The 23,629-nt window shown below is 38.5% G+C and overlaps 1 protein-coding gene and 1 long non-coding RNA gene across 5 annotated transcripts; one reads left to right on the top strand and one right to left on the bottom strand.

Moving 5' to 3' along the window:
* The first annotated feature begins 15,811 nt into the window (after positions 1-15,811).
* LOC144704075 (uncharacterized) lies at positions 15,812-17,675 on the top strand. Its single transcript, XR_013581731.1, has 2 exons — positions 15,812-15,994; positions 16,962-17,675. It is a non-coding gene; the product is annotated as an uncharacterized LOC144704075 (long non-coding RNA).
* LOC144704074 (MOB kinase activator-like 1A) lies at positions 16,400-19,046 on the bottom strand. 4 transcript variants are annotated; one of them, XM_078576309.1, is made up of 8 exons: positions 18,788-19,046; positions 18,635-18,683; positions 17,672-17,780; positions 17,494-17,587; positions 17,267-17,400; positions 17,024-17,187; positions 16,795-16,872; positions 16,400-16,710 (listed from the first exon to the last, which is right to left on the bottom strand). In XM_078576309.1, exons 1-7 carry the CDS (start codon positions 18,811-18,813, stop codon positions 16,831-16,833), a joined length of 618 nt encoding a protein of 205 aa, XP_078432435.1. In that variant the 5' UTR covers positions 18,814-19,046; the 3' UTR covers positions 16,400-16,710; positions 16,795-16,830. The 4 variants fall into 4 exon arrangements, with proteins under 4 accessions (XP_078432435.1, XP_078432433.1, XP_078432436.1 ...); XM_078576307.1 differs by lacking the exon at positions 16,795-16,872 and having other exon boundaries at positions 18,788-19,045; XM_078576308.1 differs by lacking the exon at positions 16,400-16,710 and having other exon boundaries at positions 16,717-16,872.
* Between the last annotated feature and the right edge of the window lie 4,583 nt (positions 19,047-23,629).

Genomic DNA, 23,629 nt, shown 5'->3' with positions numbered 1-23,629 from the left:
TTAGTGTGGAGACACTAAGGATAGATAGTGGGTGCTCTTTAGCGGAAAGAGTTCATTGAGTTGATTCGTACGAATCCCTGAATGGTATTATACCAAACTGTCAATCAGGTTGATTCACGTCACTGTTGTGTAAGTGGTCCTTAGACCTGAGACACCAAAGGCATCTTGTGGACGGACGGTTGTACTTTGGCTATGGCCAACGAGTCTCTATTCATGGGATTCTAAACGATCTTAGTTCGGGTACATCAAGAAGTTCACGAAGACGATTGAGTGGTCAAGATGGGATCGTCCACCCTCGGTATAAGAGGTGAAAGCTCAAGGAAGATGATGCGATGAAGTCCTTGGCCAAGTCAATGAAATATCGGAGAAGAGTTCTTTGATGATTTTCGAATGCATCAAGTACTAACTCGGATGACCGATTAGGGTTTGACAGATGACCATACCCTAAGTCGTCCAAGGAGCGTCAAGTGGATGAGGGATTATACATACATGGTAACCGATGACGAACATGTTCCATGAGTGAGTCGATACACACTCCTTTGTATCTTCTAGGACACGAGGTGTAGCTTGGCACCCCATGTGTCGGAGTCTCGACCTATCGATTGGGTTAAATCGATCCGACATTAATTAATCTATATGATGATATAGTTAATTAATTTGGAAGGCTAATAAAGATTATTGGGCTGCTGAAGTGGTTAACTAGATTGATACATGGGCCTAGAGGGTCACACGCAAATGGTCTTTTGGACGTCGGAAGATATACATACGTTTTGGGGGTTTTTATGAATAATACCCACTTAGTATAAATAGGGGAAGGCCCTGAACAAAATTCACCCAGAAAATAATTGTTTAGTGACCTTCCCCTTCTTCTCCACTCTCCCCACACCCCTCTCCATGCCTGATGCGATCGGGACGACATAACGACGCCGACGGAGAAAGAACGGGGCACGTCAACGAGGAGGAGATCCGATATGCTAAGGACCGCGTGGATACGTCTAGAGGCTGCACACGTGAGCAGCTCGACTCAGATCTCTCCAGGATCCAAGAAATCACGGATGCGATCCGTGGAAAGGTACTTCATTTAAGGTTTTTGTTGATGCCGTTCGATTTGTTCAAGTCTTCCACTGCGAATCGTTTTCATTTATTCATCCATGTCAAGGCCTCTAGAACCCAACATGGGCAAGGAAAAAAAGGGAAAAAAATTAAAGAGAGTGGATGAGAAAGAGAGTTGCAGAGAGAGAGAGAGAGAGAGAGAGAGAGAGATGCAAGGAGAGACAGAAAGAGAAATAGAGTGAGAGATAAGGAAAAATATTTAGAGATATACAGAATGAGATAGAGTATCAGATATATGTATATACACATATATACATGAAAGATAGATAGGTATATGATAAGAGAGAGAGAGTTTCAGATAGATAAAAATATATCTACAAACCTATATATTCTTATTTATATAGAATGAAAGAGAGCAGTAGAGACATGAAGGGAAACAGAACACAAATGTGTAGAGAGTGTGAATGAGAAACAGAGAAAATAATGAATAAACATAGAGACAAAAAAGAGACAGTGAGATATAGAGATATTCAGGGAAAGAAAGAGATTTGTAGAGAGAGAGGTATGCATGGAGAGACAATGCGGTGCAGAAAACGAGAGATATATGAACAAAGAGAGATGTTGAGGTAGAGGTTAAAGAGCACTGCAGAAAGCAAGAAAGACATGCCATAAGAAGGAGAGAGAAAGAGCAATGAAGAAATTGAAAGAGACGTGCAATAAAAGAGATGGAGCCAAAGAGACATGCAAAGCGAGATAAATATGCACAACGAGCAAAATATGAAGAGCGAGAGAACTGGATCACCAATAAGATCAATACTAACAAGAGAGAACAGATAGCAGTAAAAACTCAATGCCAATAAGAGCTAATAGATGCTCATTGATAGCCTAGATTTGAGAGTAGAGGATCCCAAACGAGAGACTAGAGCAAATCAAGAGCTGAGAGATAGGTTGATCTTCCTAGAGAAAAGATGTCCGGAGAGAGAGATTGATCGTCTGGCGACTCGTATGGATGAAATTCAGGAACCTTTTTTTTTTACCATGTAACTGGTAGGACCCCTTGTTATATCATCCCAGACGTTGGACGGAACGATACTCCCCTCGACAGGACAACTTCAAGATTGGACGAGACATTGATGATTATCTCCAAGAGGGGACATGGACAATAATCTCTAAGACGGGAAAAATTTTAGAGGGGACAATGCAGACAAACCCCTAAAAAATGGGACGTGAGACGGGATGATTGTCAATCCCATCATGTCCTTCATCCTCATCATGGACGATTGTGCACTATATGTATATATATGTCATAAGAGATGGGAGTAGGAGCAGAAAATTAGGGATGATGTGTGTATGCTGGTGTGTTCATTTTTCTGGGATATTTTGAATATGAAGTTGGTGATGGAAATATTTGACAATGAAAATGGCCTCTGTTGCGGTCAATGTCTTGCCTCTTTGCTTGTCATCAAGATGTTTTTTATTCATTCCCTGACCAAAGGTTATTGGAGTAGGCTTGTTGAACATATGACAAATGACATTTCGAATGGACTGGTTGGCACTGAAATAGTTGTCCCTTCAGTCATCAGTTCTCAGCATTTGTTTTCATCTTTTTTGGCATCTATCCAAATTATTCATCATCACCATTCTATCATCAGTCAGGTTCCATCATTCTTATGCAACAAAAAGGAAATGGAATATGGAATAGGGATCACTGAATTGGGTCACCCTACCCTCCCACCCAAACCCCTCTTTGCATAGATAGATGGATAGACAAATAAATAAAGGAGAGCTCCACGACCAATAAATGTGTTATTTGAAGATATATCCCTTATAGATCCTCACATCTATGTTTGTAGACTTATGGTACAGAACTCAGTGTCAGTGTCGTCCTTTACATGTACAAGAACCAAACCATTTATCAGCATGGTCTTCATCAATGAAAATCATAATCCTTATTGATTGTTGGGTTCTATGCATTGTTTCAACCATGGAAACATGATTTCCATGATGTGGAAGAGTGTTAATGGATTCATAATCGATTATTATAATAATACATCTTATGTACCTTAAGGAGAACTTATTCCACATTTGACTTTGTCACTATGAGATCGTTCTGAAACTGTTCACATGCCTGACCTCTAGAAGTATCCACGCGATCATGTTGGGCTTGGATCTCCACTTCTTCTTCTTCAACTCTTCCAAAAAATCTTGAAGATCTTCTCACCATGAAGATACTCTCCTTGGTTGGCTATCAATTCTGGCTGGCCTGGGTGCTTAAAATGAGTGACCCTTCCCTTTTTATATTTTACTTACATTTTTCTCAAATACCCATAAAGCAAACTAAAATATTATCACCAATGCCCTTATGATCTTATGTGTATGATACTTTAGGCCCATGTATCATTCTAGTTAATAACTTTAGTGGCCCGATAACAATTATTGACCAACCTTATTAATTAACTATATCAACACACAGATTAATTAACTAAGGATCTGTGGGGTGCCAAGCTACACCTCGTGCTCCAGAAGATACCAAGTAGTGTTTATCTCTCATGGAACTTTTACTTTCATTGATTACCATATATATATTGATAACATGCAAATAAGAGCTGATAAACTGTTAATTTTATCATATTTTTGGGTTTTCAATGCATAAAACATTAAGTTTTAAGCATGTTATCATGATTTTAGGTTAAAATAATAAATTCCTTAAATGATAAGTCCAAAAATACGTGTTTATATGTCATTATTTTAAGGGTTTCCTGTACTTAATCACTAAAATTTATATATCCCTTAATGCTTGAGTAAGGGGTCGAACCCAAGGGAGGCGATAGGGAAATTCAATTTTTATCGGATTAGGGATTAGCACTTTAGATTTAACATATATAAAATTTTAACTCAAGTGATGCAAGAGGCGTGTAAATTTTAACTACCCTTCTAACTCTTCCAATTCGAATTATCTCAATTAATCAAAGGTTTAATTCTGATGTTTTTGTTAGCAGTAAGAGTCAGATTAATGATTAATTAGCAATTCTTGGTAAGAATTGCTAAGTAATCTACTAAGTATATTGACTATGTTTGATTGGGGTCTTAGATTCTCAGAATTGTTTTTACCCACTTATTTTCACCAAAACTTAATTCAGATCAATTAGGTTTTAGTGTTAACTAGTGAATTGGGGATGATTGAGGCAATTTTAATTACTTCCAATTTACTTCTCAAAATTATTTTGCAAAAAAAACAATCACTGTTCTCACAGATTAAAAATCAAAATGTAAGGTTTAATTGCAATTTTTTTAATTTTATCCAATTACTTTTGAATTTGTAAAAATGCACCTAGCTCACAATTCATAGCGACGATTTTTGGACTCGGAGTGATCTAAAGCTCACACTAGGTGGAAATTTTAGCTCAATTTAGCTGTATAATCTCACGCTAATTAGTTCTTAAGCATGGTAAAATCCCAAGTCAACGGATCTAACTTAGAGTTATTTATTTATTTTTATATATATTTTGTGAATCTAAAAGCTACCGTATATTGGCAAATCGTGAACACGATTTGCCAATTAAGGTAATTGGGATCAAATATGAATGGATTAATGCTCACTTTCGATTCAAAACTATTTCACTAGGGTAACTAAAGGTCAAAAAATTCAAAAATGATAGAAATTCTAGAATCAACAGAAATAAAATCATAAATTAAGAAAACGGCGAACAAGAATGACACTACAAATTTGCTAACATTGAGTACGAAATCAAGGATAAAATCAAAGCAATAAGGGCCTAGAGATACAAGGATTGATTTTGTATTAACTGGGAGGAATCCTGCGCAACGAACGACCGCACTTTTCCACGAGTTGATACTTTGAATGGGGGAAAAATACGGCGCCGGATCGGGAAAATTCTGGTCCAATTCAAGCTCTGAATCGTTCCTGGCGGATTCACGCGAGACTCTCGAACGACTAAGGGTATGGTTGATCATCAAATGCTAATCTGTCATTCTATTAGTATTGATGCCTAATGGGGATCCTTGCATAACGCCTTCTTCAATATCCTCACTACCCTAGCTAGGGATTTGCTGCATCGTCTTCCTTGAGTCAATCTTCTCTTATACCAATGGCAGATGATTCCTTGAATCAATCTTTGTGAGCTTCTCATTACATCCAAGCTATGACATTTTTGAATCCTATGATTAGAGGCTCGTACATCGTAGTCAAAATGTAGTCATCATGCAGGAGATGTCCTTGGTGTATCAGGTCAGTGGATCACTTATACAACAGTGACATGAATCAACCTGATTGACATTTAGGTATAATACAAGTCAAGGATCCATACGGATCAATTCAGTGAACTCTTTCTCCAAAGAGCACCCACTACCTCTCCTTAGTGTCGCAACAATACTAGCCACACGATCAGTTATACATATTGAATATGTAGGATCAATTAAAGATATTCTATCGATATCATTTGATGTCCATCTCGACTATCCATCGAATAGGAATTTTTAAAATACATGTATGAAGTTTAGTGATCACTGTATTATGATCGCATCATAATTCACTATGTCATTGCACATATTCATGGACTTCATTATAAACATCAGACCGGAATAATAACATAATATTTATTCAATGAACTTAAATATACATGGCGGTGTGATTGGTTTGGCGACTACATAATATCCATCATTGATGACAATAGACATCCATATTGATTGATAGTTTTTGCACTCAATGATAATTGACATCCTTGTCCATAACAGTAGTTGTTCCTATTGCTGACTCAACCATAGTTTTCATCAAGGGTGTAATTATCATCTTTGTCATTGACAATCACCATCCTCATGTCTATAGTCATCATCCTTGGTGAAAATAGTTATCATTCTTATCAAACATGTTTATTGTATTTGTCATCAACAGTCGACATCCTCCTCAATAATGACAATTAGGGCTAGACATTTAGGACCAAGGACTGATTAGACCAGACTGAAATGGTACTGTGGGTCATGTAGTTGAAGGTGGATCGGTTGGTCAGGTAGGTTTAGGTCCAATGGCTAAATTGGACCAGAACCAGAAATAAATTATTAAATATTTATTTAATATTTTTTAAAAATTCTAACTACATTAAATCTAACTCGCCGGAGAGGTTTCTATCAAGCTCAGCATACTCATATTATATTTGACTATCTGCGATCACCCAATTAACGAAGATGCACTCTCGAAGGGCCACAAGAACCCATCAAAACCTCTTCATCAATTGAACTTTTCATCCTTCCTTGTTGCCCTAGATAGTTCTTCATAAAAAAACAAAGGTGTGGGGGGAGAAAGGCCTATAGAGGGAGATATTGTTGGGGTGGGGGGGAGGGGAAGAAGGAAGGAAGGCAAATGGGCATTCATAACCAGCGGTTCTAAATGTTGTTATGTTGATATTCAACAAAACAACTAATGGACATTTCCACTTTAACATTGGCATTGACTAGTCAACCTGACCAAACCCAGACCAAATAAAACTGGATCAAGACCAAACAAGAACAGGACCAGAACCAAAATAGACGACAAGGACCGTCAACCTAGAATAGACGACAAGGACCGTCAAACCCTAACGACAACCATAGTCGACAACAACAACATTATTGATCTTTGACTTTATAGTTGACAGTTGTCATCCTCCTCAATTTCCATTGTCATTCTCATTTACTACAATGCTCTTCTACTCCACAATGATAATTGTTGTCGCAATGATAGTGTTAGTCATAAAAAACAAAGACAATTACCCTCTTCAACTATGGCTTTCATCTTTGTTGACTATAACTAGACATGGTCACTCTGTTCTGTTCGTTTAAAATGAACAAAAAATTCGCACAAACGAACTGCACAGGGGTCTGTTCGTTGTGCTGTTCTTTTTATGTGAAAAAATTAGAACAGATGTTCGAAAAATTTGCACAATTCACACAAATTCGCACAATTCACACAAATTCGCACAAACCGAACAAATTCGCACAAACCAAACAAATTCGCACAAACCGAAAAAATTTGCACAAATCGCACAAATTCACACGAACCGAACAAATTTGCAGAACCGGACAAATTTGCACAAACGAACAAATTCGCACAAAATTGCATAAAATTACTCGTAAATTGCATAAAATTGCACAAAATTGAAAAAAAATGTTTTGCATCCAGCAAAGTATAATATACTAATAATATTTTAATTTATTATATACTATACTAATGTATAAAAGAGGGGGATAATAATTCAAATGGAGAGTTTATTACGGTGTGTTTGTAATCATGATGAAATAGTTTATTAAGACGTTTGCAAATTCCAAAAGATGATAAGTGTGAGGAAAGATTTTAATTAATATTATCATACGATGAATAGAGATTTTAGTTGGGAAGGTATTATAAAATTTTAAATAAGAGATAATTTAATTAAAAATATAAATTGAGAGTTTAAATGACTAAAATGATAAAGAAACGGGCATAAAATATTTTTTAATATTTAGAGTAGGTAGTGCAGTTCGGTCTGTTTTTTTCAGCCCGCGCGCGAATTTTTCAATCGCATGAAAGCTCTGTCCGATGTGCGGACTGATTATGTGCGACGCAATCGGACCGCACATCACACAAAATCAGAGAAAAGAACAAAAACTTGGCATGCGTTTCTTTTATACCAATTTTGTAGATTTATTTGTATTAATATTTATACCAATTTTGTACCCTTAATTCATAATCAATTATACCAATTTTGTAGATTTATTTGTATTAACATTTTTTCCTAGTCAAACGAGCTCATCAGAAAAGTACTATTTATACAATTCTGGTATCTTCAAATATACCATAATTTTTTAATTGACAAAATTAAACTTGGCATTTTTAAGTTTACATTTTTAAGCTTAAAGTTGTTCACTTTTAAGCTTGGCATTACTCAGTCGAGGTTTAATTGACAAAATTAATGAGTCCATGCCAAACAACTAGTAATATAGACATAATGAGTCAATGAGTGCAAAGTTTTTATGACTTAAACTATGGATGACCAATTATATACGTAATGTATATGTAAACACTGATAGATACCTAACAATTCAATATTTTGTAAATCTTAATACAAATATTTATAGATGGAAAAGTCCAAGTGCATTTTGAAAACATAAAAGATGTTCTGCCAACTTAGTTTCATAAACATCAAAGGAGCTGAGAGACAAAAGGGCTGACTTTTTTTTGGACAGCAACAATCATTGCTGGAGTGAAATTGTGACGCTCCCAAAATGTGCTGTCATTCCATTGAGTACTCACCACTTCTCCTCCATGTGTTGCAGGGTTGAAGTCTTTTGACAAAATAATAAGAATTTCTGTAATGATGCGCTTGGTACTTACCCCAATAAGTATGTCTTGAACTGGGCAACGTTGCTCTGTGTTGCCTCCATCTATATTATTTGTGTGTGTCACATTGTCATCACCGTCTTATTCAGAGTCTGAGCTAATGACAATAGCAGTCGGGTCTTGGGGTAGCTTTAGCAGTCTTTGTCGGAGAAGTCGCACACTCCTCTGTGGTGCGCTCCTATTTCTGGCTCATGTGCCTCCATTGCCTCCTTGTGGCTGTGGATAGACAGGAAGACAGACAAAATTGACAGATTGAGAGGAGAGAGTAAAAGAGAGAGGACCAAACCTTAATAGACAAACATAATTGTCAGGGAGCATTTAAAAGATTAATAAATGAGGATATAAAAACAAAGAAATAGAGAGAGAGAGAGAGAGAGATCAAGCAGAAAAAAAATGAGTGAAGAAAATGGGAGAGATGGGTTCCTCAGTTGGAACAGCAATGGACATCAAATCATTGATGTACATAGATGTTAATGGTTATAAGATAGAGAAATGCAAACAGAGAGAGAGAGAGAGAGAGAAACACTCACGGGCAGACTTTTTGAGAGAGGGTATTTCTTGAGACAGAAACACTCACGTTGCAGTTTTAGGGTGCGTTCACACGAATGTCAAATGGCCCATCATCTTCATCACCATCTTGGTCCTCATCTACTCCCAAGTCATGGTTGTTGTACCATGACTTCAACATCATTAGGACTTCAGTGCTCTCTACCGTGAGCCTCAATCGCCTGTAGTTGATTAGACGGTGACCTTCTGAGAATATATGCTCACACGCCGCACTTGGCGCTTGAGCATCTAGAAATTCCTTCGCAACCAATGCTAACGTGGGGTTAGAAAGCTGACCTGTTATCCTTAGAAAATTAATCAGATATTCAATCAGGAAAGCAAGAGATTAGGAATATAAAAAATGCAAATTTCATGATACCTGCTGTCTTCCACCAAGGCAACACCTCTATACTGAAAGCTGGGGGGGCCATTGCATATACGTCGAGCTCTTCAATTGGATCAACTCTTTGTGGTAGTTCAGACGGATCTAGTAGTTCGTCTAGTTCCATTTGTATGAAATCAATTGTCGTTGATAAAGCAGATGGTTCGGTGGGTCGACTCCCAACATTCCTAGATACTGAATGGGACTCCATGATATTGTGAACGGTACATAGAACATCATTCTTAGCCTGTGGATCAATCAAGTGAAGCTTCATGCATGGGTCGAGTAGAGAGGCGATAGTGAAAGCCTCATTTCGTGTCAGTATGGACACATATTTTCTAACTTCGCCCGCATAGAGTAACATACATTAGGTAAGGTGTTCCTTTGCCTAGCAGACATAGCGTGTCCATTAGGAAGCATGGAGGACTTCGTTACTCCCACTCTAATTCGCTCAAGGTGTCTCATCAGTCCCTTAATAATGACTATACCCTCATTTGATGTCGGTGACTTGCTCCAAATAGCGACAGAGGTACCGTGTTGGAGTGGTTTGAGTAAGTCGACAATTTTTTATACAAGGTCCCATTCTGCGTCAAGTAAAGAACGTTTGCGAAGAACGGTTGACATCATCATATCGATAAATAATTTCTTCTCAATGCAGCCGCGTAGCATTTTGAAAGTTGAGCTCCACCTTGTAAGGCAATCTATCGAGATCCTCCTCGTGTTTGACATATTTAATTCTCGGTAGTAGGAAAAATATTTCGCCTCTTTCTTCGACGATCCTCGTATAGCGATGACCACCTCTCTTAGGCGCCGAACAACGTCCCCCAAAGAAATTGCTGGAGGATTGGACTCCTCCGCATTGAACACATTGTCAAGGTTTGTGAGGTCTACTTCATCAATGAAGCTTGACTCGGGCCCATCGTTGACGACATTGAGCGCCTTCAATCTGGCCTACATAACTAAGTTGATTACATGTGCAATACACAACACATGTCTCTTTGCAGTAAAATGGGGGTTCACTGCGCTCAACTCTCGTTCTAATGTCACCATCATTGTTGAACTATTCGACGCATTGTCCGTCGTAACTGCGCATACCTTCGTGCTCAACTTAAAATCTGCCAGAACCTCCAGCGCAATCTCGCTCAAGCACTCCCCACTATGCGAGCCCTCCAACTGACGTATAGCGAGGACACATTCACACATTTTCCATTCTATATCTATCCAATGAATGGTGAGTCCAATAAATGAGATTTGATTGGCAGAAGTCCAACAATCTAGAGTAATGACCACTTTATCGACACTCTCTAATCGGTCATGAATACCGATCTTTAACTCAATGTAAAGATTGAAAGTTTTTTCCTTCATAGCCCTTGTTGATGGAATCGATATCTCTTCTTATGCGATGTATCACAGTAGTCGTATGAAGTATTTTTTACATACAATATTCCATGGTGTGTCTGATTGACAAATGAAGCTTACAAGCTCTTCTTTTTTCGTCTCTGGCGCGCGATCAGTGAAGTACAATTTTCCTGTACTTTGTCGGTCAAAGATGTTCGCCACTGACGGTTGGTTAGAAGAGCTCCCTTCTTGACCCTTCAATTCATTATACTCTTTACGGTGCACATTTAGCAAATGTCACCATAGGACCGTACTGCAACTATACTTGTTCTGCTCAACTGTCACTACACGACCCCTAGTACGAGTCGCACATATATTGCATGTGAAAACCTTAGGCGCCACCTCTATGAAGTGTATCCGTGCAGTGCATTCGTTCTTTCTCTTTCTCTTCTTTTGGCTGTGGCCAACACTCCCCCCTGTCGGTGTAGAGCTCTCGGAGGAAGCAGAAGTATGCGATCGAGGTGTTCTAGGCATCTTAAATTACAAGTTCATCCTAAAGTACAAGAAAGATAGATCAATTTGGAGATAAAGATAGAGAGAAATCAACATAAACATTTCCAAATATTAGCTGATCTAATTTTACGCAGTACAACACAAATACCATGGTTTATCCAAGAAAACAATGTTTCAAGGACCAAACATAAATACCATGGTTTTAAAATTTTAATCAAGGGTATGACAACCATTCCTTTGGAATACAATGAAGACATTAGTACTGAATGAATTCAGAACAACAGTAAAATAGATTCAAGAACATATAACTTACTTCCAGCATTTTTGGTGACAGAATATCCTTTTCAAAAGAAGATTTGTTACTAAGCAATGATCAATACATCCAAAAATTTATGCGGGCATAGAGAGAGAGTGAAATTAACATAGAGAAGAGGAAATTATTTGAAAAAAGCAAGCTAAATCAACACAAACTGAAATCAAAATCAAAAAGGAAAATTTACCAAAAACAAAGCAACCCGAATTCCGAAAGACTTCAGAAATGCTCCATATGCTCCTCAGCTGAATCCGCGCCAGAAAAGTGAGTCTGCCGGGTGCCAACACAAACCGCACAGAGAGAGTGAGAGTTTGGATAACCGAACGACCAGGTGTATAGACAGAGCATTTGAGAAGAAGAGGGAGAGGGAGAGAGTGAGTGGACGTGTGGGAAGGAGAGAAGAATAGGGAGAGGGAGAGGGAGAGGTAGAGAATGATAGTGAGAGTGAGAGACAGAGAATTGGAGAAGAAGAGGGAGAGGCAGAGGAAGGGAGTGAGCGAGAGAGAGAAGACGAGGGAGAGGGTGAGGGTGAGTGAGAGAGAAGAAGACAGAGAGAATGAGAGTGAGGCTGAGAGTGAGAGACAGAGAATTGGAGAAGAAGAGGGAGAGGGAGAGGCAGAGGGAGAGAGTGAGCGAGAGAGAGGAAGACAGAGAGAATGAGAGTGAGAGACAGAGAATTGGAGAAGAAGAGGGAGAGAGTGAGCGGAATAGAGAAGAATAGGGAGAGGGGGAGGGAGAGGGAGAGAATGTGACAGACAGTGCGAGTGAGAGACAGAGAAATGGAGAGGGAGAGGGAGAGGAAGAGTGATTGAGAGAGAGGTAGACAGAGAATTGGAGAAGAAGAGGGAGAGAGAGGAAGAGAGTATGCGGAATAGAGAAGAATAGGGAGAGGGGGAGGGAGAGGGAGAGAATGGGAGTGACAGTGAGAGTGAGAGACAGAGAAATGGAGAGGGAGAGGGAGAGGAAGAATGATTGAGAGAGAAGGAGACGGAGAATTGGAGAAGAAGAGGGAGAGGGAGAGGGAGAGAGTGAGCGGAAAAAAGAAGAATAGGGAGAGGGGGAGGGAGAGGGAGAGGAAGAGTGATTGAGAGAGCAGGAGACAGAGAATTGGAGAATAAGAGGGAGAGGGAGAGGGAGAGAGTGAGCGGAAGAAAGAAGAATAGGGATAGGGGGAGGGAGAGGGAGAGGGAGACAGAGAATTGGAGAAGAAGAGGGAGAGGGAGAGGGAGAGAGTGAGTGGAAGAAAGAAGAATAGGGAGAGGGGGAGGGAAGTGACACTGAGACTGAGAGACAGAGAAATGGAGACTAGGACAGCGACGAGAGTGAGAGGAAGAGAGAGTGATAGAGCCGGAGACAGAGAATCAGAGTGACAGTGAGTGTGAGAGATGAAAAAATGGAGAAGAAGAGGGAGAGGGAGAGCGAGAGGAAGAGTGAGTGGAAGAGAGAAGAAGAGGGAGAGGGAGAGGGAGAGAGTGGGCAAGTTCGTACCTCACCGAGAGATTAGGCAACTGGTGACTCGAGAAGGTTCATCGTCAGAAAAAGCTCCGGTGCACTCCTCATCTGACGGCTGGAACAACGAGCGCGAGGGGACTGGGAGAGCGACGCCCGACGAGGAACGGAGGGAGCAGCCGAGCAGGGAGACTGGGAGAGCGATGGCTGATGAGGGACGGAGGGAGCAGGGGGGGCTGGGAGAGCGATGACCGATGAGGCACTGAGAGAGAAAGGGGGGCTGAAAAATACCTAAAAATCGAGATTCCAAAAGGGGGATGGGAGAGTAGAGATGACGGGATACGGGGAGAGCGACGAGGGAGTAGGGTGCGGGGGGGGGGGGAGAGACTGGGAGTGTGGAGGGATTTTTTAAAAAATAAAAAAATATTCGCACAATTCGCACAAACGAACCACACAGGGGTTTGTGCGAAGTTCTGTTCGTTTTCAACTTTGTTCTGTTCGGAAATCTGAACAGAATGCACAATTCGCTCCAATTCGCACAAAGCGAACAGAAAGACCATGTCTAACTATAACCATCATCCTTGTCAATGATAATCGTTATATCTCGCAATGACAACAATCATCAATTAAGTTTCCATCAAGTAACAGTTGTACCAGCAGTCACCATCATCCATCCCTTATTTCCCTCATCAGTCATCCTTCAACTCGGATAGATGAATGATAGCATAAATGATTTCAACACTTCCAGATGGACTGAATGGGACTGAACGACCATCCCTTCAGTCATCAGTCCATGATAATTCCTCTCATTTGAATATTCATATGTCTAGGTTTTGTCGTTGTCATGACTCCATCATCAGACTCATTACGTCATTCGTCAATGATGGAAAATGAAACGGATGATGGAAGGATGAATGAAAAAAATATTACATAATAAATAAAAATATTAGAAGTTTTTAAAAGAGTTCCTCAAAACTGCCACAATCGTTGTGCCTGTCGTTGTCGCCGCCCCTTGGTGCATGTCGATTGATGCCTATCGCCGACACCATGGCTGCCCCCGTCATCCGTGTTTTTTTTGGGTTTGTATATTCTAATTCTGATTTCCAAAATATCTTTCACCTTAACCCGTTTCTATATATTTTCACAATATACCATTTCATTTGCGATCATGTGATAAACATTGTTCTCTGTTTGCACTCACTCATAATATTATATCTATTGTAAAAGATTTACCGCTTGTTCCTTTGTCTCTTTCTTCTCTATCTTACCATGCTCTCCCTCAGTGTCTCATTTCTGTCTGTCTCGTTCTCTTCTTTCCTCCTTGCCTCTCTTTTCTTCTCTTTTTGCTTTATCTCTCATTATTTTTGTAAGTAAAATAAGGAAAATAAAGCCAATAAGATAAGTAGGAAGAATACTGAGACAGAGCATTCCAATGCTGAATTGTATTCGAAATATGTAGTTTTTCTTTACATTAAGATAGTATTTACAAATATTTCCTCGAGAGAGCTGTGCCGTTAGATCTCAATCTTCATCTTATTAGATTGATATTACGTGTGTTAATATTGTTGGGTGTCTTGCTTACTATGATGGCATGATGTTGCATGTCTTGTAATGTTGTTGTATCTTGGCTGCTTAGTATAAGAGGCTTGTGATAATGTGTCATATTGGTTGTAAATTAAGGTGTTTCTTATTGTTCATCGGTAGTCGTCCCCATCCTTGGTGGTTGTGGACAAACATTGGCAATCATCGTTTCCCTCCTCGATGGTCATCTGGAAACATTGTCTATTCTTAAATTAGTAAGATCCAATATATTTTTGTTCTTAAATCAAAGCCTTCTATAACTTCCCATATTCCAATTCTGTTAGTGGGCGAACTATACTACATAGATTCACTACTAGCAGCAAGGCACAAGCTTACTAGGGGCCGCAAGGTGCGAATTTACACATTGTTTCCAAAAATGGAGGAAGTCATCCAAAACATGAATGATTGAAGTAGAGGGAGAGCAACCAGAGATAAATGCAATCATAGTGAGCTCCAGATGCCAGATCAAGAATACAAAGAAGAAACACTGGCTATATTGATAATACCGTCCCATCGTCATTGGACGCCGTCCTCGTTGTCCACGTTAGCCATCCTCCTTGGTGGCAGTCATTTTCTGAGTCATCGAGAAGCGTCATCCCCTTTGTCTATGGTTGCCATTCCCACTGTGGACACTTGTCTCAACCTCGTCATCAGGGATTTTAGGTCGTCCACAATCCTCATCCCCATTATTGCTGTTTGCCATCCACATCATCTACGGTTGCTGTCCCCTCAGTCAACATCATGTATGCTATTCGTTGACAATCATGGTCCCCATTTTTCCCTTCTACTAAGATACGTTATATTTTATTTTTATTTACTATATATTCCTTCACATTGCCCTAATCCTGAACTTCACCAGTCATCCATGCCATCCATTCCGTCATTTTGTCATCAGGCATCCGTCATCCGTGACGTATGAATGATGGCCGATAGACATGGTTGTTCTGTTCTGTTCGTTTGCAACGAACAAAAATTCGCGCAAAAGAACCGCACAGAGCCTTGTTCTTTGTTCTGTTCTTTTTTTTTCAAAAACGAACAAAATTTGCACATTCGTACAAATTCACACATTCACACAAAACTATAACAAAATTCACACAAAGCGAACAAAAGAACCACACACGGGCCTGTGTGATGTTCTGTTCGAATTTGTTTTTGTACTGTTCGGAAAATCGAATAGACCGAACAATTCGCACAAAAAAAACAGAACGACCACGTCCTATGACATTGGATGCTATATTTGAACGGGACGGATGACGACTCATCATCAGTCTGGAAGGTGACGGATGACGATCAGTCATCCGTTCACCAAGTCTATCCTCAAGTGTGCAGGTAGTCACACGGTGCTCAAGGCGAGGCGATCTTTCAACGAGGCGGCACCGCCGCCTGAGCATTCGCCGTGCGATCCAAACGAATCTCTGGAACGATTTGCGAAGTTGATCTTCTTGCGGTGTTGATTTCTTCCCCTCTTTTTTATTCCGAATGGAGTTGGCGTTTCTGTTCTGCGACTTCTACAGTGATTGTTCGATGTTTTTCCTTTGTGGCTTTCGCTGCCCTAGTTCTTGCCCTAAACCTGATTGATAGATTCAAAATTTCTGTCGAACACATAATAGATCTCGCCGTTTTCAGAAAACATACTCATCGTAGTTAGATTGTCTTTGGATTGAACGCACACGTTCTTCTCCGCAAGAGTTTGTTCGCCTGCGTCTTTCTTCGATGGAATGACATTTACAGAATACCTGATCCACGAAGGTAGATTGTTTAGAGTAAATACATTCCTCTCCTGCAACAGTACGTTTGCTTCCTTTGCACATACTCTATTCGCCTTTCATGATCTTACTCATTTCACAATGGATGGAATAACATTTATCTTGATATTAGACAAGAATTGAGAATGAGCACTAGGTCTCATTCATCAAATATACACAAGGAAGAAGACAACCAAACACTCTGCCCATGCAAATTTCTCAGTCTCACGAAGAACATCAGTTGCAGCAGCCCAAAATCTGTAGAGGTCGAGCTTCGTTATTTCTTCACAGGATTTTGGAAGCTACCCTTTCCTGTCGCACCAATCCCAAAAAACGCCCCGATTCAGTAGGAAAGAAGAATGGATTCTATAAGATCGTGAAGCGGCGCGAGCTCCGCCTTGTCGATTAACCGAAATTCCTGCAACCATGGTGAATTAAGAAAGCTGTCAGCACGATACCCTATCAAACCGATTGATGATCAAGTCTTGAGAATTATCACTGCCCTCTCAAATCTCGCATCTCGCTTTTTAATTTATTTTTAGTTTAGTTGATGATGAGATACTGAGGAAATTCCACTGCCCTGAAACAAAAATATTTGAATTTAGTTGGGTAATATTTATTGTTTGTTTTCACTTCTTTAATGTGTCTCTCTCGGTGACACTTTTGCAGGGCAAAAGAATCGCTAAATATTTCTATTCATTTTATTTGGAATCTCGATGGAGGAGACTTACCCAAGTGAACAGAATGAAGTGCTTGAAACAAGTATTGAGGTGAGCTTCTTCCTTGAGACTGACAATCTTTTGAAAATGAGAGTGGTAGATGTGCGCATAGACCCTGAACAGGCGCTTGAGCATCGTCCTGACAATATCAGGGAAATTAGGAGGAAAAGGCACCCCTGAAACGCAAAACCCTTCAGTCAACAACAGAGGACGTTGCTGTTCTTCCTCGATCATAACAAATTTCATGCTTGTTACCCAGTTTCTGAGGGAAAATAGACTCGTCATCGAGCTGTGATGCTATCCAATCCATCAAGAACTCCACATATTTTGGAGCAGAAACTTCGATGGGCTTCTTAATCTGAACCCCATCTGCCCACCTGTACTCAAACCTGCAGATAAAATCACAACGGTCAACTCTCCTTTCCTCTTTGTGAATCAATCTAAAACTTGGCAATTTTTAGATTGAAGAGAGTGAAGATCACTTGGGTCCTGCAGTCATTGTTGGACATGTGGCGGGCGTACAGAACTCAGTCAGGGTGCCGTACAAAAGATTGATTTGGTTGAAGAAGTCAACGGCTGCAGGAGCGACAAACAAAAGATTAGTGTATGGAATTATTTATTATGTTTTAATGGTTTCAATGAAGGGAAAAGATGTTACACTGTTTACAGCGAGCCATTCGTTGAGGTCCTCGCCAGGTGGCAGCCTCACAGCGTCTCTAAGATTTCCACTGCCCAGCGTGGCATCGATGTGCCTCTTCAGCTGTGCTCCCTTTTTCCTCCCATCCAACAATACATCGTCAGTTCTTCCAAAAAACCCATCACCCTTTCATTTTAGGTTGCAGAAAGGGATTTTTTTTTAAGAAACCCATAACCCTTTCTCTCTCTAGGAAAAAAAAATCACCCTTTTCTCCCTCCAGCAGAAACCCAGCTCTCTTTTTCTCTATTGGGTAAATTCATCATCTTTTTCTCTCCTGATGAAACCCAACTCTCTTTCCTCTCCCGTGGATAAACACTTCACCGTTTCATTTGGCTGAAGAAAGATAATTTTTTTGTACAAACCCAACACCCCTTCTCTTATCTCTCTAGAAAAAACGCATCACACTTTCCTCCCTACAGCTGAAATCCAGCTCTCTTTTCTCTCTCTTGAAAAAATTCATCACCCTTTTCTCTCTCCAGCAGAAACCCACCTCTATTTTCTCTCAGTGAAAACATATCACCCATTTCTCTCTCCAGCTGCAACGCAACTCTCCTTTCGCATCGGGGAAACCCATATTGCAGTTCTCTCTTCGACGCCTTTGTTTATATTCCTAAAAGAGAACCCCATCTTTACATTCTCTCTCTTGGAAAACCCACAAATCAGTTCTCTCCCCAAGAGAAACCCATCTCTCTTTTGTCTCGCTTGCAAAAGCCCAGCCAGCAATTCTCTCTCTGCAGCACTCTTGTCGGCATCCGTCCCAGGAGAAAAAATTCACTCTCGGTAACAACGCCCAATTCTCTCTCCTCCACGCACTTTTGCCCATTCCATGATGAAGAAAGAGAACCCATTTACCCGTTCTCTCTCATCATCCTGTCTGAAGGAGAGAGACAGAAGGCCTGTAGAGATAGAGAGAGGGAAAGGCTGACCTTGTCGGTGGAGGGAGCACTTTTCTTTGGCCGGAAGGTCTTCTGGTTCCTGGAAGAAATCAAGAGAAACAAAGAATTGCAGATGAGAAATTCCAAATGAGGAATTGGATGGAAGAGAGAGAAAGAGAAGGACTTAGAGAGAGAAAGAGGGACCTGTTGCCGAGGCCAAAGAGGCTCATGGTGATGGCAGAGGAGAAAGAGGAAGAAGAACAAGAAGAAGAAGAGACTTCTTCTGGTGGGTTCTCCTCGTTGGAGGAGGACGATGGCAGGAAGTTATTCCCAGTTTTGTAGGAAAATATTGAACATTCTCCCTGTTTTAACGGAGAAAAAGGCGGTGAGAGATTTGGAGGAAGACAGTCTGGCCTCGCCGATTCTGCCGGTTGCTTGGCCGCTTCTTCCTACTTTGCTCTTCTTTGATTGACATCTCTTTCTCTCTATATATCTCTCTCTATCTCTCTCTTATTCTAGAAGAGAGATGGGAGATGCTGCCAGGTCATCAGCGGTGGCCCCGTCAAAATCATAGCTTTTTTAGGGGGGGTTTTTTATTCATCTTTCTAACTGTTTAAATTGTATGTTGGGCTGACTGGACCACTGGTGGACCACAGAGAACAGTGGCCATAAAAGCAGTCGGCCCAATAAGAGTCTGGGACCCTTGCGTTGAAGCTACTTGGGCATGGGAATGGCCATTGAATAAACTTTTGAATGGAACTTTTATCATAATTTTTTGTTCCTTTTGAGTAAAGTTTTACATATTTGTGGAATTTTAGGAGGAATCAGTTCATTCGGTTGAATTGGATTCGCGGTTTCTGCAAGTCAATATTTCCCTTGTTATTTTGAATAAAGAAAAATGTGTTCTTGCGTTGGGAAGATGGACCCCTTCCCTTGAGCTACTTGGCCATCGGAAAGACCATTGAATAAACTTTTAATGGAACTTTTATCATAATTTTTTGTTCCTTTTGAGTAAAGTCTTACATATTTATGGAATTTTAGGATGGATCAGTTCATTTGCCTGAATTGGATTCGTGGTTTCCGCAAGTCAATATTTCCCTTATTATTTTGAACAAAGAAAAATGCGTTTTGTGTCATTTTTAGGTCCTCATTTTTGCAGAGATATACAAATCCATTAACGGATATATATATATCATTGTCATGATACATAATTAGATAGCTAATACCAAATTGAAATGCCCTTGGAAAAGGTGTGAAGTCTTGAGGCCGTGCTGAAGTTTCAATTAATTTTTGCAAATTCATGCATCAAGAAAATATAAGATTACTGGCCTCAGTAAAACCACAAAAATTGAAAATCCATGCCCTGAAAAAAATACAATCAAATGATGGTCATCATAAAAATAAAAATGAAAATGTCTTAAAAAATTGATATTATTATAAAACTCTTTCATTCTAAAAAAGATTATTATAGAACTCTTGTCACGTTTTCTTACTGTATGGAACTACTCTGCCACAGTGCAATCTTATTAATAAATTGACATGCTTTGAAGAGACATGCAATTCATAAAATCATTGATGGTTAAGTTTGAACGATTGTAAATCATATTTGAAAATCTCATTATATCATGCAAGAGAATGTGCAAGAACTGTTTATTGCACCATTTGGTATTTTTGTTGATTTTGATCCTAAGGAAATAACCGAAGATTAGGGTGTAACTAGAGTCTCTTTGATGTTATTGAACCTGCTACAACTTAGTTTACTCAGTTCCAACTTTGGACCTTAGTCCTAGATGCCTTACGAATCATCACTCGATGTCTAAATTCACTTTAGATAAAGTTAATAAAAAGCCCTCCAGTCATTTCGATATATGAAATATGTAAAGTTCACTTTATGTCAAAATTAACTTTCTAATGAATTGAGATATGTGCTTTTTAATTTTGACTTTATGCTAACAGAGAATCTTGTCTTCTTCTCATTCGTCAATCCTTCACCTTTTCTTCTAACTTTTTCATGAAATTCCGTCTCAAGGAAACATAAACAAAAAAAGGTTAAGTGCCCCTAAACATGCATCAGCTCATAAAGTTATCAAATAAATATCGAGCAAAAATCACCTAGATTTTTAATTCCAGAACGTTCTGACAAAACTTTGGATCTCTATCTTATTGATTTAATATTGTGACTTCGAGCGTTGATTGAAGTTTGAGATGTTGGATGAAAATTTCTATTCATAAGCTTGGATGAGAATAATCAGAACTAAAACAGATATTTCCAAAGCAGGTCGACTTGGCAGAGTACAGAATACAATAAGGCTTCAGGGAAAAAGGTCGAGGTCTCTTTTATCTTGAGAATAAATTGTGTCAATGTGATTGAAAATATTTCCCAAAATTTTATTTTCTGAAGCTCAAGAAAAAGATAACGAAGTAGATGTCAAACATTAAGTGTTCACCTTTTTTTGAAATCCCATTTGAGAGAAAGATCTCTTATATTGTATACACACACACACATATCTATCGTTCCATATTATATAAGCTTATCCTGTACAATTACCTGTTGACATTTTAATTAAGATATTTAAATTTAAACACAATAACGTAAATTCTATATGGTATATATTCGACCAAAAACTTAGTTGATCAAAAAAATGTATTTTCTAATTGCATCTTACTAGCCAAGTTCATGAAAAAGTGTGTTCACATATTTAATAATAGATATCATAATTCATGAAATAATTTTCTCATAGAAAGATCACGGAAAATTTTCCTTTAATTAATAATCATATATTTATGAATCTTCCAGAATGTTGTTTTCAGTCTCTATACTGTTTTAGTTGATTCTCATATAGGCATACAGTTTTGAGTCAATACTAATTGACTTGGTGCTGGATTAGTCTAAATTATCAGTCATAATATTCTCTAATTAGCATAGGTTTACTAAATATGAATGCAAAAGGAATTTTCACATGTTCAATGCCTACCAAGCACTCAAAATGCATTGATCGTGATTGACGTAAATATATTTTTAGTAATAGAAATACATTTATAAATATGTTGACATTGATTGACGTAAAAATCCATTCACAAAAATAATAATACATTTATAAATATATTTGGCGAGTGAGGGTTTAACGTAGGATATGCATACTATTTCAAGCTATTCATTACTCAGAAATTAAAGTAGGGTTGGGCCGTCTCCTCAATGTCAGAGCCCTAAAAACATAAGAGGCTATTTATTACTTCTGCTGATTTCTTCATGTGAAACTTGCTGGATTATAAGAGGCTCTTTGGAAACCACTTAATAACCTTTATTTATCAAATAAAATAACAAATTTGGTTATTCCAATACAATTATACAACATTACTTTACTTAGGAAATTCATCAGGTATACATGCAAATACTTTGCTGTGGTGACCCATAGAATGAAATCCATGGTATGGAAATCAAAATTTCAAATATTTCAAAATTCTTACATGGATAATGGTATACTGAAAAATGCCGATGAATCTCATAGGTAATATCATCTGAAAACTAGTAGAAAATAAAGTAAATCACAGTTTATAAAGCTACTTCCTGAGGGAAACCAATCCAATCATACTCAAAAAAATTAGAGTAGGAACTTATGTCGTTTATTGAAATGCTAAGAGAGAGAGAGATCCATTTGACTTTACATTTCCAAAACGATAATGATATTCAACGTGATCATGTAATCTTTCTTAAGCATGGAAAATGCTATGATCTAAACATATATTATTTAAACATGATTTGGATTAATTTATGGTTTGAATTAATAATTAATGTTCATATGTAAGAAAATGTATTACTTTCCCTGAATCATGTCTCGGCATTTCAAAAATTTCAATGCATCAATTTATCCACCCCTTTTGTATTCATGAAGGAGGGTTTGAACTACTGTCAACAAAAAAATATCAGTTGTGATGTTAAAACACAGTTCATTGTGTCACTTGTAACTCAAATATAATTGGAAACAATTTTTCATATCCATTCGCAGATATTCCTACCATATGTATCATACAACATCAAAATTCCAGTTGTATATATCTAAAATATCCCCCATAGAATACCAAATTATTAAATAGAAAATTACACATATTTATGTGTTCAGGATACTATAACCTATCTATCCTTTTACTGAATGGTACATATACAAATTTGCAACCTCAGTCCTGATAGGTAGAAATCCATATGGATGCAGAAGTACACGATGGCTTGAAACTAATATTCATACCATCCCAATCATAAAAATATTTTCATTCTGGAGCATAATATACATGTAAATCTCCATACCAAACATGATACTTATTGACATAATAATGTGGTCTGGGATGAATAGGCATGGAATCACTTATCATGTGGCAGTGAGCGGTCTCATAAATGGTCTAAAATAAGTTCTAATCGAACTTTGATGAACTCAATTTTAAGTTTGATTTAGCATTGCGAGTTGCGAAGTTTTTGAAAAAAAATTAACTTTTGTTCGTTTAATGTAGGATATGCAAGGTCAATCCTCAGAAAGACTGACCATACAGAGAAGTAACTTATCAAGGTTCAAGACAAATTAAGAGATATAGTGATATTGAAAATAATTCATGAATCTAATCATAATATTTTGGTATTCTCTAGGAATTATAAATTATTATAATAGATATATAAATGAAATTTAAAAAAATGATAAAGAAAATACATATGATATGATAAATCAGATAATATTTTGTTGATAGAGATATGAAGATGGGGAAATACTTGTATGTGATATGTCATGACTAATAAGGATGATGAATATAATTTTGATTTGATGGGGAATGTGCGGAAGGAAGGTTTGACTGATTTGGGATGAATACAACATAGAGATAGTGTTCATTCATATGGAGCTTAAGGGAAGGAAAACCTATGGATATCAAGTAGGGAAGATCATACAACCCTCATGTTGATGATTTTCTAGTCAATAACTTCCTAATCAGCCTCAATAAAATATTCACTTGCACACTATTAAACAATAGTGGATCCCTAAAAAAGAATTTCACAAGGCTATC

Source organism: Wolffia australiana, chromosome 6 (genome assembly GCF_029677425.1).
Source record: "Wolffia australiana isolate 7733 chromosome 6, ASM2967742v1".
Taxonomy (NCBI): Eukaryota; Viridiplantae; Streptophyta; class Magnoliopsida; order Alismatales; family Araceae; genus Wolffia; species Wolffia australiana.
Note: the sequence above shows the minus strand (reverse complement) of the source record. Positions and strands in the feature narration are given on the sequence as shown.

Bases quoted from the DNA above. Each gene is read 5' to 3' on its own strand.
- LOC144704074 (XM_078576307.1), bottom strand. From the start codon at position 18,813: ATGAGCCTCTTTGGCCTCGGCAACAG. The intron at 17,401-17,493 runs GTGATCTTCACT...TTTTATCTGCAG, and splicing joins ACAATGACTGCAGGACCCAA to GTTTGAGTACAGGTGGGCAG. The intron at 17,188-17,266 runs GTAACAAGCATG...TTTGCGTTTCAG, and splicing joins TATTTTCCCTCAGAAACTGG to GGGTGCCTTTTCCTCCTAAT.